This window comes from Medicago truncatula, chromosome 7 (genome assembly GCF_003473485.1).
Source record: "Medicago truncatula cultivar Jemalong A17 chromosome 7, MtrunA17r5.0-ANR, whole genome shotgun sequence".
Taxonomy (NCBI): domain Eukaryota; kingdom Viridiplantae; phylum Streptophyta; class Magnoliopsida; order Fabales; family Fabaceae; genus Medicago; species Medicago truncatula.
Window position 1 is genome coordinate 5,592,430 of NC_053048.1, and position 18,725 is coordinate 5,611,154.

Here is an 18,725-nt window from a genome sequence, read left to right on the forward strand (position 1 = left end):
AATTGAAATATTAATTCAGTATGAAATAAAAAATTTATAATGAAGTATAATGGTTTGGTTTGATTCTGGGTTATGAATGATGTGAAATCGATATTTGATTGTGATCGGGTTTGATTGATTTGTTTCGGTATAGAGCCGAGCATGACAAAAAAATTGAACCAATTTAATTTGTTGGGGTTGGATCTCTGGTTCATAATTTGATCATTAAACCTTTTATTGTATCATCTACCCGTCCAGTATAAATTGAAAATTAACCTTTTCATATGAAGACCGTGACCAAGTTGACATCACAGTTTTTCGTGAATCACATTAATGGAACAATATATTTTCTGCTCACTGCTACAATAATCATTTGGGTTATGGTTTATACTTTAAAACAGTACACTTATCCGTGAGATACAGGGATGGTATAATTGTATGTAAAATGAAGCATAATAAATGTGATAATGCCACAAATTGGTTTGGCTAAGTTTCAAGGAATGTGGTTGGTTGGTGCAAACCTGTGAGCTTTAAAGACTAGTAATTCTTTTTCATGGAGTGTATAAGCAAATACTTCTTTGACAGTACAGATGAATTGTGTTACAGAATCTTTTACAATGTTACATTGCACATGTTACTCTAGTCCATCCACATATATAACCTTCTAGAGTACATTAGCATATTGACAAATTGAAGTTTCGGTACAATTGCTTTCTTAATTATTAAATATTAAATTAATAATTATTTAGTACTAAATATTTATAGAACCAAACAACTGAGAGACACAAATTCTAGTTTTTTTTTTTTTTTTTTGAAACAGCATATATTATTAAGGCTCCCCACACAAGACGAACATAGGAGATCAAAACTGCAATACAAGGTGCCGTATATAGGCGGCACCGCAACACCCACACAAAAACAGAAGCTGAATTAAAAAGGCCACGCAACTGACAGATAACACTAACAGCAACTGTGAGGAAACAAAAGCACAAAATCCCCCAACCGAAGTAGCAGCAAACAAAGCCAATACCCGCAAAAACAAAGCACCGGACTTCTATCAACCCAACAAAACCGTCAGCAGCACCTAAAAAACAGCAACTATCACTCCAAACATACACAACCTGATAAAACAAAATTTTAAAAAAAAGTACACATACATGCCAAGATTTGGATTTATAACTTGCCAACCAAAAAACCTTTCATTTTCAGCAGCTTCATATATTATTCATCTGATATCTATAGCCAGGATTTGGATTTACAAATTGGCAAACAAAAAATCTTTCATGTGTCAAACTTCTCGACCAATCCTCTACCTTAGAAGTTAGAACCAACGCGATTTACCACCAATTCTCATGCCCTGCTTTGAATATGAAAACAGCACATGTATGATAAGTGCAACTCATTATCCAAGCAATTAGTGGCCACTGACCACTCAATAGACTTATCAGATCAAAGATGGAAACGAATTTGCAGGATATGTGAACTTTAAAGGTCGGATTGAATCTGTAAATGATCCAGAATTCTTATCCGTGAGCTTTAAGTATAATCGCTGCAGTTTCACAGCAACAATATACACTACATTTGATCACAGTAACAACTAAAAGGCGCAGACCATAACTTGAAGTTATATAAAAGTTACTATATAACAAACTTCCAGTTGCATATACTGTTAGAATCTTATCCCCCCTCAAGAAGGATCATCTTTTTTGCTCAAAATCGATGCCTTTTGGTATCTCAATTTATCAATTTCCCGTACTAGATAATCTAAAGTCGTATCCGTAACATGGTTAGGGGTGCATCCAGCATCGATCATCATTTTTAAGAACTTATAAGCATCCTTCAGTCGGCCAGCCTTACTGTGAATCTCAATCAAAGTATTATAAGTGACAACATCAGGATTTATCCCGCTGCTCTTCATTTGCTCAAAGAACTTGTTCACCTCATCAATTCTGCCTGCCTTTCCCAAAGCATTAATGAGAGTGTTATACATAACTATGTCAAGATAACCGCCTTGCTTCAGTAGCCCGTCAAGAACAGCACTGGCTAGATCCGCTCTTCCCATCTTTCCTAAACCTTGAATTATCATATTGTACGTCGCTATATCGGTCGGGCAGAGCTTTTCTCCCATTTCACTCAGAATAGCCCAAGCTTCATTGAAATAGCCCTTTTTAACAAATGAGCTCATGATAGAATTATATGTATAACTGACAGGATCAACGCCCGCGTCGGTGAAAATCTCAAACAATTTGCAAGCGAGGCTTAACTTTCCCTTTGACAAAAATATAGACAGGAAAGTATTCACCATATCAATATCAAAAGAATCAGACCCTTTTTGTTGAACTCTTTGTCCACGGTCAGGAGTAAACATTCGAGAAGCATTGCCAGTTGAATTCACAACACGCTTGGCCAATTTATCCATGTGTGGAGACGATGACCACTCATCAATTTGTTCAGACGAAGTTTCCACCTCATCATCCTCATCTCGGGAACGAGTTATGAAACTCATGATCTCACAAAAACCTCCTTTGGAAGGGAACATTGATGAGTAATCCTTTTCCTTGGAATGAAAATTATTGATAGAAGCTTCCATTCCAGCCTTCCACCTGAGAACACCAGGTAACAAATCGCCTTCCCTGACATGCTTGATGAGCCTATCAGTCCATTCCCAACGACCGTACTTATGAATCCCAATCAAGAGAGACGTTATCGTTACAAGGTCAACAGAAAACCCTCTAGCTTCCATTTCCTCCACCAACTCCAAAGCCTCTTCCAATAGACCCTCTTTACAAAGTTGCAACACAACAATGCTGTAAGTAATCCCATCCACAAATTGACCTTTCTTCTTAAGATCACAAAAAAGCATATAACCAGCTTCTGATCTTCCATTCTTAATAAGTCCATGAATCAGAATATTATAAGTCGAACAAGAAGCTTTCACCCCTTCTTGAGCCATTTTCTCAAACATCTGGCACCCTTCATTAACCTTCGCAGCCTTGAATAAACCATCCAAAACACAATTATACACAAGCACACCTGGACGAAACCCATTATCCTTCATCTCGTTAAAAATCCTCAACGCCACATCCATCCTATAAGTCCTACAACAACCCCGAACGAGAATCGTGTAAGTAAACTCATCCGGTTCATAACCACACCCTTTAAGCTCATCCCACACAATAAGTGCATCATTAATCTTCCCAACCTTACAGAGAACCGACAAAACCGAATTATAAGTACACATATCAGGTCCAAACAAATTCTTATCCTCCTTCATCTCATTAAAAAGCTTCATAGAAGTAACCAAATCACCCCAAGAACCAAAAGCATGAATACAAATATTATAACCCCACAAATCAAAATCAAAACTTTTCCTTTCCCTCAACCTATTAAACACATTCTCAAACTCTTTCTTCATCCGGGCTTTTCTTAAAACCGAAAGTAAGTAATTCGACGAACCAACAATAACAGAATCCAAATTCAAACAATCATCATCACCAAGTGTCATAATATTATTAAAAATTGACAAAGCAAGTGGAATTTGATTATTCTTTATAGAAGCAATTAACAGAGAATTATAAATAAAAGGTGTAGTATCAACAGGATGAAGATTTTGTGTTTGAATATAATCCAAAATATCAATAACAAAGTGAAAGTTTTTACTATTATTGTTATGAGAAACACCAAATTTGATAAGAAAATTAAGGAGGGTATTGAACGAATTCGAATCGAAAACAATACCATTTTGTTTCATGGAATGAAGAAGGTGAGGGAGGTGTTGATGGAGGAGTGAAAAAGGGGTTTTGGGGTTACAAAGATTGTTGAAAATGAGTGAGTAAGAGAGTGAAGAATGATGAATGTTGTTGTTGGAATTGAAGAAATTGAGTTTGTGAGAAATGTGAAGTGATGGGTTTGAGAGGATTTTGTGGATTAGGGTTTGTGTGAGGTTGGTTTGTGGTGGTGTTTGTGTTGGGTTTTTTGAAAGGGTTTTGGTTATGGAAGCTACTGTGAGTAATTCTGAAACTTGTTTCCATGTTGAAGATGAAGATTTTGATGATGTTTTCATTGGTTTTTGTTTGGTCTGTGAAATTAACTATGATGTGTTGAAATTGTTGTTTATCATTGAATTGAACATGGTGTTGCAGGTTCTTCGTTCTGTCTTCTTCAATTGCCGGTTCTTTGTGTGTGGAACTATTCACTCAAAAACATGCCACACGTTCATTTCAGCAATTGAAGACTAAAAGATTTATAATTTTTTCCTTAAAAAAAAAAAAGATTTATACTCCCTCCGGTCCTATTTATAAGAGAAAGTTGACTTTTTAGATACATTCAATAATGTATGTATCTAGTCAAGAACCTAAACCAAATACATAAATTATTTAATGTATCTAAAAGTAAATTGTCTCTTGTAAATAGGACCGGAGGGAGTAATTTTTTTTTTGGTTAAACTGCATTTTTCGTTCCCTAAGTTTTAAAATATTGCGATTTTGATCTTCTATTAAAAATAGGAGAATGCTAACCATTACCCTTAGGGCATTGAATAAGGGAATATAAATAGAAATATAACATTGGAAAATGATGAAAAGTGATAAATTTAACTTTTTAAAAGTCAAAATGTTGAAACCAATGCAAACATGCTACTTTTGGCTTCCTTAAGGACAATGGTTAGCAATACCTTAAAAATATGGCAAAAATGACCCTATGTTTAGGAAAATATGCTCTTTTGACCCCTTATCTTCTAAAAAAAGTTGCGATTATGGCTCCTGTTTTGGGATATGTGACGTCTTCTCAGCAATTTTGGGACGAAAGAGGTCAAAATTGTCATTTTTTAATGGGCCAAAATCACAACATTTTAAAACTTAGGGGACGAAAAGTGTGCTTAGCCTTTTGTTTTTTGTTTTTGAAAGGTTATAATTGCTTCTTCTTCTTCGTTCGATTTTTTTTGTTGCCAAAAACAAAACAATACTCATTCATTCAAATTGAGAGTACATCAGATACAATAACATGTTTAACATCAGTGAAACTGCGAACAAACTAACAACATCCAAGTTAATAGCATACAACGGTAAAATGCCTACAAATAATATGGTAAATTCTAAGTCACTGAAATACACATATTTTCGAATCTGCAACGTCGACGCCCAAATCATTGATTGAATCTGTAATTGATTGAAATTGATCTTTCAATAGGAACCAAACGAACACCGCAATAAGACGATAAATCAAACACCGCACAAAACAACGAACAACACAATGTTGCACTCAGACGACGAAATCACAAAAGCACAATGAAAAACTTGAAACGTGTGAAAATCACTTATTTAAATTGAAAGAAAAGGAAAAAAGATGAGGGGTGATTCTAGGTCAAAAACTTACCTAAAACACCTCTCCTCGATGAATAAAGGAGAAAGAAAACTTAAAAAGAAGATGAAGTTTCTTTCACTAAAAAACTAGGTCGGCTTCTTCTTCTCCGTTCGATTGAAAACGATTAATGTGACCAACATAGTGTGAAATAAAAATGGTAGGTAGTTGGACCCTTAAACTTAATTTTTGGTCTTGAGTTTGATTCATGTTCGCTAGACATGAAAAACATTTGTTTGGAAAGGTCAATCCTTCAAATTGATATTTGAGATTAATATTTATAGTTGCGTTTAGATAATACATTTGGTTTGTAAAAACATTAATGTGATTTAATGGTTTTTTTTTTTTTTTTAAGGAAATGGGTTTGTTTGTTTATAGCATATTTAAAAAAGGGTCGTAACGTAAAAAAAATAAAAAATAGTCAGACTAATTTGTGTCTTTGGGGAACAAGTTAAGAAGTTAAAAAAAAAAAATTAATCAATAAATGCACAAGTTAAAAAGATAAAATTGATATTTGCCGATATAGAATGTGATTCAAATGTTTTTTTCCCTTTCCCGACATTTGATTGGTAGATTACTGAAACAATCTCCTCATACTAACAACCACCGTGATCTGGTTTTATTGTATACTATGTTATTTTGTTTTTTTTTTGGTTTAATTGCATTCCCCCCCCCCCCCCCCCCCCTTTTGTTAATTGTGCGATTTTGCACCCCCTTTTTTTTGAGCGATTTTGCACCCCATCTTTTGTCAACCGTGTTTTGTTCAAAATCATCATTAAAAGAGGGGGAAATGGGCAAAAGATGGGGTGCAAAATCGCTCAAAAAAAAGAAGAGGGAGTGCAAAATTGCACAATATGCAAAAAGATAGGGGGCAAAAGTGCAATTGAATACAAAGATGGGGTGCAAAATCAGAAAGGGGGTAAAAAGATGGGGTGCAAAATCGCACAATTAACAAAAGATAGGGGAAAGTGCAATTAAGCCATTGTTTTTTTGGTTTGAAATGTTATAAGGGGGTTGTATTGGTAAAAGAGTTTTATTTAGGATTATTTTTTAAAAGAGTTGTTCATAACATTTTAATTTTCGCTTGAAAATAACATTTTAATTTTACAGTTGTTCATCTTACAGTGGAGAATGACTCAAAGATCTTGGTCGACATGATTACTAAAAATTGAAATTTTAGTGGAACGACTCCTACTTTGGTTAGGCCTATACGACAACTTTTGAGTTTGAGTTGGACTGTCAAAATTACCCATACTTGGCGTGAAGGCAACAAAAGTGCAGATTGGCTTGCTAATTTCAGCATTTCGATGGATTTTCTATATTCATATTCTAGAGACTCCCCCTAGTGAGCTTCAGAGTCTTTTGTTTGATGATATTTCCAGGACTTGTATGCCTAGGAACGTCCGTTTAATTCCTTAGTTTTCTTTTTCTTTGGGCTTTGCCCTCTTTTGTACCAAAAAAAATTGTTAAAGGGATAAAAAATTTATAAGGCTTGCTTTCTGTTATGTTTTTTTTAATCTTATATAATAGTTTTTTATAAGGGTAAAATTGAAATTAAAAAGTTATAACTTATTCCATTTCGTCAACTTTCCAAACAATAGAATGAGAAATCTGTTCCGATCCATCATAATATACCCAAACAATGGATTGGACTCTCTATTTCATTTCGTTCCGCTCAGCTCCACTCCATTCCATTTCTTATTGTTCCATCAATCCAAACAGAGCCTAAAGCCTATGTGTTCATATTGGAGAATTGCATCTGGAAGAGGGTATTAATGATGGAATCCATGGTCGAAAAACAAAACAAATGGAGAAAAAAAGGAGAATCAAAGAGATCAAGAGAAGAGGGAGAAAAGTGTAAGGTATTGATAGTCTATGATAAATAAATTTGTATAACATTATTAATCCAACGGCTCACATAACTCGCTCATCCATCCTAGACCAAGCCTTTATTAAGTCCTTCAGACGCAAGTCGTCTGCAAGATCTTAATTTATGAGGAAGATAAGTCAGATGTCGTGACCGCAATAGGCCTACTTACTTGCTCTTCCTTTACTGAAGGAAAGTTCCCCATTTTCTGAGGGAACATACCATAAAAGAATATGATTCATACATAATTTATTTTTATTTTTTTTGAAAAACATACATAATTTATTCAGGTATAAGCTGAAATCATATTAATAATATAACCTTGTATTTGGACACCTATATTTCTCAAACGCCCATCCAATATCACATCACTCTCTACTCCTACCGTTCCTTATACTAAAAAATCAGTCATATCAGCAAAACTTCAACATTAACATCGTACCAAACATAAACAAAATGAAGGTACCTAAAATCAAAACATGCATGCAAGTATTAATATTGACTAAAACACATAATTAAAATTGTTCCCTCAATTACAAAACCTATTCTAACAACATCAAAACCCTTCAAGAATCAAATCATTAACATATATATCATTCATCAATATAACTATGAAAGCAAGATATCAACACATTCAATTTATCAATGAAAAAATCAACACCCTAAAATAAGATTTTCAAAACATGCAAGAAAGGAGGATAGAAACAATGCTCAGTTCACTCTTTTTCTCTTGGTGTCTGTCCTCTTATTTCTTTCTGTGTAGCTTGCATGCCATCTAAGTGGCTACAATTATAGTTGAAGTGGAACAGGATTTAGTGCACGTGCATTAAGATCGGTTTACAAAAGTTACCCTAGTATATTAACTTTGTTAAGATAGAAATATTATGAACACCCTCTTTCTATTATTCCCTCTTTAATTCAAAGAAATGTATGTAAGTCTTATATTTTAGAAATGGATCACATAAATAGTGTTGCCAGAATTTCATTCAATGAAAAATTAAGTGATGGACAACTAATCTAAAAAGACGGTGTTCTTAACATTTTTTAACTCTAAAATATAACTCTTGTAAAACCATGGTAGTTTAAGGTGATTATGATAAATTTATTGGGAATCCAAACATGCTATGAAGTACAAATACTTGACACAATAGATTTTATTTTTTTTTAATTTAAGATATATCGTTAAGATATGTTAATAAAAAAAATAAATTTAAAATTAAATAAATTATATAAAGGGCCATCTAAATTTCTATCATAAGAGAGTCAAAATTCTTTGAAAACAAGAAAAAGTGAGTAAAATAAAATAAAATAGAAGGCCAACTAAATCAATTGAAAAATGTTAAAAAAATGTTTTTCAGAAAGTTATCTATAGAAGGTGTTAAAACTAAAAAAAATCCCTCCAAAGATTATCCCTAAAACATTTCGTCTTTTTTTCTTCTTCCACATCTTTCTCCTCTTTCTCTTGGGCCTCTTATACAATTGTTTCTTTTTTTCATTTTTTTTTAAATGAAACAAATAAGAAAAAAACTCTTGTCAAAAAAAAAAAATAAGAAAAAAACTGAAAGAATAAAGAGTTGGCCTTTTGGATTTGGAATTGTTATTTAAGCCAACAAAACAGTTGGAACCAAAGGTATGACAAATGTGATACTTAAGTCCTCGTGAGCTTAGCTCAGTTGGTAAGGACAATACATAATATATACAAGGTCCGAGATTCGAATCCCGGCCACAAAAAAAAATTGTGATTCTTAAGAGAAAAAAAAAAATCAATTTCTAAAATGGGGGCTAAGAGAAAAAAAAAATCAATTTTAAAAATGGGCATATGATTTTTATTTTCTTTTTATAAAAAATGGAATATTTTTGAGATCATGATAAAATAAGACACTAAACAATTAAGCAAAACAAAAAAAAAGTTTTATTTCATATTTGATTATGTTATTGTTTTGTTTTAAAAATACTCACTTGACTTGTGGTTTAAACTGATGGAATGAAAGCAATAATGATAGCGATGATGAAGCATATCTTTTGTTATTTGACTTAAGCATTGAAGTATTCATAACAACACTTTACCTTTAGAAGATAATAGTTTTGATTTTGGATATGTTTGAGTGACTTAATGGTTTTAAATGGGTCCCTTGCTTTGATTTCAAATTATACAAATTTAGGTGTTTTTCAACTATATCTTTTAGGTGAATTCGGTGTGAAGGAATTATGATTTAAACTTTTCATTTTTCGGCCTTTATCTATCATTGTGTATCCTATTGAGGGAATATATTCTTTACGAAAGAAGATGGACAACTAATCTTTTTAAGTTTAAGCACTAAGACAGTTGAGGAGTTCGGATTTGTTAGAGGTAAATTGTTGGGTAAGACAGTAACTTATAAAGAGAGTCTTCTTCTAATTAAAGAAATGAATGAGTAATTTAATTTCGTGTTTGCACCCAAGTGCCATATGATTGTGGTTGTTAGGTTAAGAATAAAGGTGGCCCTGCCCTTGTAAAAAAAAAAAAAAAAGACGGCCCAGCCCACTATTAGAAATCCTAAATTTTCATATGACTTCGTTTCTTCTTGTTCTATCAGCCGCCTCCTTATTTCCTCATTGTTCACCTCTTCTTTTTTCAACAGACGCCTCCTTCTTTCAGTGTGAAGATGGATAAATATGTGATTTCATGGAATAAAAAGGTTAGTAATTATATCCCTGATGATCTTGTCGTGCCAATTTTGTCAAAATTATCTCTAAAATCTTTGAATCGTTTTAGATGTGTGCGGAAATCATGGTTGACTTTGTTTAAAAACCCTTATTTCATAAGCATGTTCCAGAGCAATTTCTTATCCAATAACCATTTTTACTATGAGGATACATCTCTCCTCCTACATCAGTTTGTGATTGATGATTGACATTTGTTATATTCTCTTTCGGGTAAGAGGTTTGAGAATGGAACCAAGTTAGATTGTCCAAATCCATTTCAAGAGATGGAACCTAAATTTGTTATTTCAGGATCTGGTAGTATTAATGGGATTTTATGTCTAATTAATTACTCCCAATCTAATACAATAGTTGTATTGTGGAACCCAACTACTCAAGAATTCAAAGTTATTCCTACCAGCTCTTTTGAATTTGTCCCACATATGGATGTTGATATACTTCGACATGGTTTTGGTTATGATTGTGTTACAAATGACTATAAGATAATTCGACAGGTGGTGTGTTGTCAAAAACTTGACATTGATGTATTGTCATTAGGCAATATAGATGATGACCAGTTTTGGGAGATATATAGCCTTCATAGTAACTCATGGAGGAAACTTGAATATGATATCCCTTTAAATCACAAAGACAATGGAGTGTTACTAGATGGAATGGTTCACTGGTGGAATGAAAGTGACGATGTTGATGATGAAGCATATCTTTTGTCATTTGACCTGAGCACAGAGGAATTCGTAACAACAGTTGCACCCTTAGAAGATGGTAGTCTTGATCTTGAATTTGTTTTAAGTGACTTGATGGTTTTAAATGGGTCCCTTGCTTTGATTTCAAATTATCCAAATTTAGGTGCTTTTCAAATATCTATTTTGGCTGAATTTGGTGTGAAGGAATCGTGGTTTAAATCTTCATTTTTCGGCCTTTATCTATCATTGTGTATCCTATTGGAGCAGGAGGGAAAGGGAATATATTCTTTACGAAAGAAGATGGACAACTAATATTTTTTAGTTTAAGCACTAAGATGGTTGAGGAGTTCAGTTTTGTTAAAGGCAAATTTTCGGGTAAGACTGTAACTTATAAAGAGAGCCTTCTTTCAATCGGAGAAATAAATGAGTAATTTAATTTTGTGTTTTCACCCAAGTGTCATATGATTGTGGTTGTTACTTTTGTAATCAAAGGAGCCTTCCATTTAAGCATGTCATAATTATTATTAAGTGTAAGACAATTCAAGAAACCATTTGATGTTAAAGATTTTGCTTTATCAATTTCATTTTGACAATCTACTCGGTTGTTATTCATTTCAGTGTATCAAATATTGTGCACAAGTATTTGAATCGTATGCCTTTGTTGAATATAACCTGAAAAGTAAGGATTGACACTAAATACAATATTTTTTAGGCTAAAATATGGTTTTGGTCCCTGTAAATATGCCTCGTTTTGGTTTTAGTCCCTGTAAAAAAAATTTGTTGTTTTTGGTCCCTGCAAAATATTTTGTTTTTGAAAACTATTTTCAAAAACAAAATATTTTGGAGGGACCTTTTTCAAAATCAAAAGATTTTGCAAGAACTATTTCTCTAATAAATGGGTTCAGTCATCATGTGCCACGTGTGCAAATCATCACAAAAGTGGAGCCAGGGACCAAAACCAAAATGAAGCATATTTGCAGGGACCAAAAACAACAAATTTTTTTACAATGACTAAAACCAAAACGAGGCATATTTGCAGGGACCAAAACCATACTTTAACCTATTTTTTAAGCAGGTCATTTACTTTAGTGAAAAATCCAAATAGAAATGCTTATTAGATATGATTGACACTAATAAGCATCTCTTTGGAGGTTCCTTATAGAACGAACCCTTAAAAATACTGATTCATCATGGACCAATCTTTTCCACCGTTTGATTAAATTTTCTATCAGATCTTAATATATTTCAGTCATATCAAATCTAACCTCAACTTTATCCCTCTCATTGCACCTTCTCTCTTCTTTCTCTTCCAACTATGAAATACAACAACAATCTTTCTTCTCGTTCATTTTTAACAAAAGTTCAATCAAAAAATAAATCAAAAATTAAAAGAAAAATGATACAATTTATTGTCATGAATACTATTGATATCTTAGATCATGCATCTTATCGATCTCACTGATTTGCTGGAATTTTGTCAATTTGAATTAACATTAATTTCTTGAATAAGATAAACATTATGTAAACTTATAATTATTCAATAAAAAAAGTATAAACTTATAAAAATGTTGAAAGCTAGATAGCAAAATAACAGGTCCAAAAAATAAAATAGTCAAAGAGTCAAATATATTTTTTTTTTTATCAAAAAATAAGTTTTAGTGAACCAAGAAAAAAATTAATGGGGAAGATGAAAACTAATGCATAAGAGCATCCACAATCGTGAGATCTTCACCATTTAAGACCTAGTAACTAATAGGTACTTCCATTGTAGGAAAAAATTTGGGGGTCTTCTAAAATCCCCATCTTTTAGTGGTCCCCTCACACTTTTTTTATTAAAATAATATGTTAATGGTGGAATGTAAATGAGAAGAGTTAACTGTGGGATCCATTTAAACTTTTTGTCAGAAAGTCTCTATTGGAATGAATGAGTACCTATTAGGTACTGTTATTAAAAAATAATAAAAAATTATATGTATAAGTGGAACCCGTTTAAACCTTCAATTTGAGGGTCTTCATTGTGGATGCTAATTAACTTTAGCAAATGAAGCAAGACTCTTCGTTTCTGTACATAGCCCATTCCAAGCTAAACGATACTATTTGAATATGAAAACTTTGTTTATGGTTTCTCCTCCTCGGATAATTTCTCTTGTTGTTTCTTGTTGCTTCTAATTTCTTTTAAAAATTTAAAATAATATACTAATAAGTATATTCCTTCAACAACAACAAAAAAAGTATATGAAATTCAAAGAGAATTCTATAAGTTATTAGAAATCTTTGTTTATGGTTTTATGCCTTTATTTATGTTGTAATTTAGGCGTATTTTCGCAATTTAAAATATTGGCAAACTTGTATCACATTCTATAAATTATCTAAATTTGTGTCTTCAAATTTATACTTTTTTTTTAACAATAAAAAAAGGGATATATATTAACACAGCAAAAGAAACTCAATAGCATAAGACGTGCCATAGAGACTCCAAAAGATACACAATGTCAGTCGAAAATTACAAAACAAAAACCATTAGCCAATGTCCAGACATTAAAAAGGGCTTGACCACCACCCATCAGTACCAAACGAAAAAATGGCTTTTTTTGGCCTTCAACCAACCTAGAGACAAGTATTTTACTTTGTCCAACAACCTGGGTAGGGGTGGACATCAGGCGGGTTCGGGCCCAAAACCCCACTCCGATCCAACCCGTCGGTTCTCAGACGGGTTTTTTTGGGTCGCGGGTTTTTGTCCACCCCTAAAGTAGTTGTATTATTAAACAACCTATTGTTACGTTCAGAATAGTATATCATTCTAATGAAGTAGAGGATAATAATCTCCTTAAAATGGAAGACAAATCTTTAATAAATTATATAAATTTTCATTGTAAAATTAATCAATTTAATTAAGGTGTTTTAAGTATAAATTTGAAAATAGATTGCCCACTAAATTGAACCTAGAACCTTTTAAAGAATTTCATATATTATTCTAATGTTAACTTGTGTCATAAGGACACAAAATAAGAAATCAAAAGTAGAAATAAAAATTTGGAAATTGTGCAAACTTAATTTTGAAAGTATGCACAAGTTAGCATGAGTTTGGGCCGACTATTTCCTTTCCAATTTTACCCTTCATTAAAATATTTATTTACAATTTTATCCTTTTTATAACAATATTTTAAATTATTAATTAAAAAAATATATAACTCACTAAAATACCCCATTATAATATGAACAATATTATCTTGAAAATATATAAAGGAAATATGATATTTTGGGTTGGATTTTTTATTATTCCAATTATATCCTTAAATAATTTTTTCTATAATAAGATTATATAGTTGGCGTCATTGAAATTGATAAGAGTTTATATTATATTTGCATTATTGTTGTGTAATTGAAAAAGATAAGCTTGATTTGTTGCAATAAGTCACAAACATCTATACATATAATTCTAATCAAAATCTAAATTTCATAAAAAATTATTTATAATTTACACATGTTAGCATAATAAAAAAAAACATATAGACGGACACGAAATGCCCGTCAACCGCTAGTTACAAATAATATTTTAAAATGATTTGTTTTTTGGTTACATTTTAAAACGAAATGATAATTATAAGATAAATTTCATCAAAGTATAAATATAAATATATATACTTTATAATTGGAGAGTCTCATCCATATTCCAAATTTTTACATCAATTAAAATATTAATTAAAGGTTTCATATATTTAACTTTTTTAGTCAAAATAATTAAAGTTATGTTTTTTTTTGTTTACCAAAAAAAAAAAAATTCAAACACCTCGTTTTTTAAATTATCATGTGAATCAAAACCTTTAAAGTGTTATACTACATACATGTTCAATCGAATTTTTTATTACTTTTATTTTAATTTTATATATTTAAAAAAAATTCTTTTAATAAAATTAAAAAATGTTTGATATTTTCTCATTCTGTGTTAGTCTTGCTTATGTTCACATATTATGCGGCTAGTTTGCTTTATCTCGTGAATCAACACAAGGTCCCAACCATATATACGAACCCAACAAAGAAACAAAATATATCCATCCATCCATTAAATTAAACACACAGTAGCTAGGAGCTTCTCTCTTTATCTAATACATTACCTTTTTATTTTATTTTGTCAAAGAAAAATGGGATAATAGTCACTTTCATCCCTAAATGTGTAATGAATAGTTACAATAGTCCTTCAATGTATCAAAATTTTAAAATAGTCTCTGATTGTGTACTCTATTAGTCAAAATAGTTTGATATTAAGGGGATTATTATGACTAATCATTATACATTCAGGGATCAAAGTGACTATTAACTCAAGAAAAATAGATAAAGGGAGGACATCAAATGCAAGATCAAAGAGAACCACCAAACTCATGGAAGATTTATAATAAAATTTATATATGACCTATCAATTAAAGAATTGCGAACTGAAAACGATGTCGCGGTTGTAAATGTGAGCGGAATGTCGAACCATCTATATTAACCTAATTAGTACATTACTATTTTCCTTTTTGGTATGTAGATGAAGTGACAAACACTACTTAAAAGTCACACACGCAGTTGTGAGGTCTGAGTAGGAAGCAAGTGTCCCAATTGTTACATTACTTTTTTGAATTCCTAGCTGTTTAGTGATGGGAAAACAAACCTACAATTACTGCATTAAAGCTTACAGTTGAGTGACTTTTTCATGATAAGCATAAATAGCCTTTGTTAGAACCCAATCTGTAAAACTACTATATATTAGTCTGTTTGGTGTCAATGTTAAAGATAAAGAGGGATCATAAGAACATAAATCCATATAGTATATAAGATATTGTAGACCCTTTGTAAGAGGACAAACCTTAGAATGTCTTGGTTCCTTGTAATACTGTTTCTGATTGTAACATTTGGTACATTTTCTGAGGCTAGTCATCATCATCATCATCATCACAAGAAGCCTCTTTCTGCTGTTGTGGTTGGTACTGTTTATTGTGACACATGTTTTCAACAGGATTTCTCCATGGGAAATCATTTCATTTCAGGTCCATTTCTTAACCTGCTTAATTGTCTAATTTTTTTTGCAAGAGAATTCAATTTTATATCTATATAGTCTATACAAGCTGCTAAATTAGATAACAACTATGTAATACATGTTGCTTAAAAAAACTATGTAACACTTGAGATTGAAAGTGTGTTTGGAATTTGACACGTGATACTGATACATGTGATTACATTCAATTGTTTTTTTTCTTAAATTATTACCGGTCTTAATGTGTCACTGTCGTGTCGGGTGTTAAGTGCTTTATAGGCTGACCTTTTCATGCAATATTTTAAAAAGGAGAATGATATATACAGCGAAAAGATTATAGTGAATGTATGGCGAAGTGATTTTCGCTAATTAACTACCACATGTTCACCATGATTTCCCATGATTTCCGGAAGTGAAGTTATGCTTAAACGGTGACACGTCATCTCGTGATGGATTCGGGAAGAAAAATTTCGGTGAATATAGCATTGCTCTTTTAAAAACCCTAATGAACTGGGCGGTCGAACCATTTAAGAGCTGGCTAGTTTGCCGGTTGGTTTGATCTCGATTACTTAAAAACCCTATTGAACCGCCAGGTTGAACCAATTAAGAGCTGACTGGTTTGCCGGTTGGTTTAATCTCGATTACATTGCAGACTAATTGAACTGTAGTTCAACCAATTAAATCATGACCGTCTCACCTATTCGATCTTCGCTCCAGTTTTTAAAACATAGCTTTTCAGGTGTTGTGTTGTCTAAATTTTATGTTATTGTCCTATAAAAAAATATTCTTGTGTGCAGGTGCATCAGTTGAAGTAGAATGCAAAGATGGAAATGAAATTTCAAAACCAAGATTCAAGAAACAAGTCAAAACAAATGAACATGGTGAATTCAAAATCCAACTTCCATTCTCAGTAAGCAAACATGTAAAGAGAATCAAAGGGTGTGTAGTGAAATTAGTAAGCAGCAATGAACCATTTTGTTCTATAGCTTCAGCAGCCTCATCTTCATCACTTCACCTAAAATCAAGAAAACAAGGACTACACATTTTTTCAGCAGGGTTTTTCTCATTCAAACCACTTAAACAACCAAATTTATGTAACCAAAAACCAAGTGTTGTTCAAAACACAAAAAAACTTCTTGATTCTTTGAAAAAAACTTCATTTCCTCCCAAAATTGATCCTTCTTTTCCACCCCCACTTCAAGATCCAAACCCCCCTAGTGGTGTTCTTCCTTTCCTTCCACCAGTTCCTTTAGTACCTGAAATTCTTACACCAATATTGCCACCTGAATTGTCACCACTAATCCCTAGTGGAATGACTAGTGAAGAATCCAAATACAAATCAACTAAAACTTCAAAAAATTTAGATGAAAAAAATGTAATTAACCTTGATACTTTTAACCTTCCTCCTAATCCATTTTTATCACCACCATTAGTCCCTAATAATCCATTACAGCCACCAACTTCAACACCATTAGTCCCTAATCCACTTCAACCACCTCCATTAGTTCCTAATAATCCATTACAACCACCAAGTACACCACATTTTCCTGATCCATTTCATCCAACAATTCCTTTATTACATCAAATTCTTCCACCAATATTGTCACCATTAGTCCCAAATGGAATGACTAGTGATGCATCCAAATCCAAATCAACAAAAACTACAAAAAATGTTCAATCATTAGATGAAAAAAAAGCAACTAACCTTGATTCCTTTAACCTTCCTCCTAATCCTTTTTTTCCACCACCATTACTCCCTAATAATCCATTACAACCACCAAGTACACCAACTATTCCTAACCCATTTCAACCACCAACTCCAACACCATTAGTCCCCAATAATCCATTTCTGCCACCTCCATCAGGGTCATCACCATTGTTTCCTTTTCCGTCGGTACCAGGTTTAAGTCCTTCACCGCCACCTTCGTCACCACCAGGATTGGCTTTTCCTTTTCCTCCATTATTCCCTCCACCTGGTAGTGGCACACCTCCTGCTTCTACAAAGAATGTTTCTCCTTAACTAAATGAGTACATACTCAAATTGGTCATCAAAATTGTAAGATTGTATCAATCCAGTCCCTCATATTATCGATATTTCAAAATGATCACTAAAATTGCCGAAGGACTAGAATGTCATTAAATTCGTTACATCGGGATGCATTTGATAACATATCTAAGATGAATGTGTTTAACCTTTTGCAATTTCAGTGATTATTTTAAAATATTGATAATGTAGGGGACTAAATTGATACATTCCTACAATTTCAATTACAAACTTGGATATTTAAATATAGCAGCTAATATCCTTGTATAATTCTGTAATAACTCCTTCCATGATGTTTAGTGACTAATACTGAAAAAAATTGAAATATCACTGATGTATTAGTAATAAATTTTAAGGATAAGGTTACCTTTGAGCTTCAATATTTGTAATGGTTTATATTTGTTTAAATTATATAATTGTGTTTAGCCTATGTTTAATGAATATGTTGTAATGTTGAAAACAAAATTTGAAATGTAACGATCAAAAACTAACTTGATACTCATAATCAAAGATAAGTTATAACATCTCATAATTGACATTTTTACAAAGAATCAAAGTAAATATCAACTACCAAAGTATCACAACTCCTAATTGACTTGTACCACTGATTTTTACAAAAATAACAACAAATTTATCCTAACAATGAGACCATGCTTTTGATTCTTGGATTCGAGGTGGAGCTTGTGATTCTTAAGTTATAACAATTTGTCCATCATCTTGACACAATACTTGTGTGATGTTTGCTAGCATGAATATTAATTATTTTTTAAAGGAGCACATTAGTAAAAATTAATGTGGGGGTTAAAATTGCTAAAAAAATAATTAGGGGGTCTAAAATCTCTAAATTGAGAAAGTAGGGTAAAAAATGCATTAAGTCAAAACAAAAATATAAATGACATACTCCCTCAAAATGAAATATAAGCAAAAATGGTAGTTAAAAAGTCAATGTATGTGGTTGAAAATTTAGTCTACATACTTCAACTTTTCAACTACTCTTTTTGCTTATATTTCATTACGAAGAAAGTAGATATTAAACATCTGTACATTGGTATGTCATTAGACTCGGTGGAGGTGGAC

The 18,725-nt window shown here is 32.2% G+C and overlaps 3 protein-coding genes across 3 annotated transcripts; 2 read left to right on the forward strand and 1 right to left on the reverse strand.

Annotated features, from left to right (window-relative positions):
• Window positions 1-774: 774 nt before the first annotated feature.
• Window positions 775-4,197, reverse strand: LOC11420612 (pentatricopeptide repeat-containing protein At4g01570). The gene is made up of 2 exons (XM_024771530.2): window positions 1,137-4,197; window positions 775-1,063 (listed from the first exon to the last, which is right to left on the reverse strand). The coding sequence occupies exon 1, from the start codon at window positions 4,040-4,042 to the stop codon at window positions 1,667-1,669; it is 2,376 nt and encodes a 791-aa protein (XP_024627298.1). The 5' UTR covers window positions 4,043-4,197; the 3' UTR covers window positions 775-1,063; window positions 1,137-1,666.
• Window positions 4,198-10,173: 5,976 nt separating this feature from the next.
• Window positions 10,174-10,902, forward strand: LOC11424888 (F-box/kelch-repeat protein At3g06240). The gene has a single exon (XM_024770751.1). The coding sequence runs from the start codon at window positions 10,174-10,176 to the stop codon at window positions 10,900-10,902; it is 729 nt and encodes a 242-aa protein (XP_024626519.1).
• A 4,423-nt stretch (window positions 10,903-15,325) lies between these two features.
• On the forward strand, window positions 15,326-18,028 carry LOC11433842 (proline-rich extensin-like protein EPR1). Its single transcript, XM_003621500.4, has 2 exons — window positions 15,326-15,617; window positions 16,402-18,028. Exons 1-2 carry the CDS (start codon window positions 15,443-15,445, stop codon window positions 17,622-17,624), a joined length of 1,398 nt encoding a protein of 465 aa, XP_003621548.1. The 5' UTR covers window positions 15,326-15,442; the 3' UTR covers window positions 17,625-18,028.
• The last annotated feature ends 697 nt before the right edge of the window (window positions 18,029-18,725 follow it).

Coding starts and splice junctions, on each gene's coding strand:
- LOC11420612 (XM_024771530.2), bottom strand. CDS start 4,042: ATGAAAACATCATCAAAATCTTCATCTTCAACATGGAAACAAGTTTCA.
- LOC11424888 (XM_024770751.1), top strand. CDS start 10,174: ATGGAACCTAAATTTGTTATTTCAGGATCTGGTAGTATTAATGGGATT.
- LOC11433842 (XM_003621500.4), top strand. CDS start 15,443: ATGTCTTGGTTCCTTGTAATACTGTTTCTGATTGTAACATTTGGTACA. Junction 15,618..16,401: donor GGGAAATCATTTCATTTCAG/GTCCATTTCTTA, acceptor TCTTGTGTGCAG/GTGCATCAGTTGAAGTAGAA.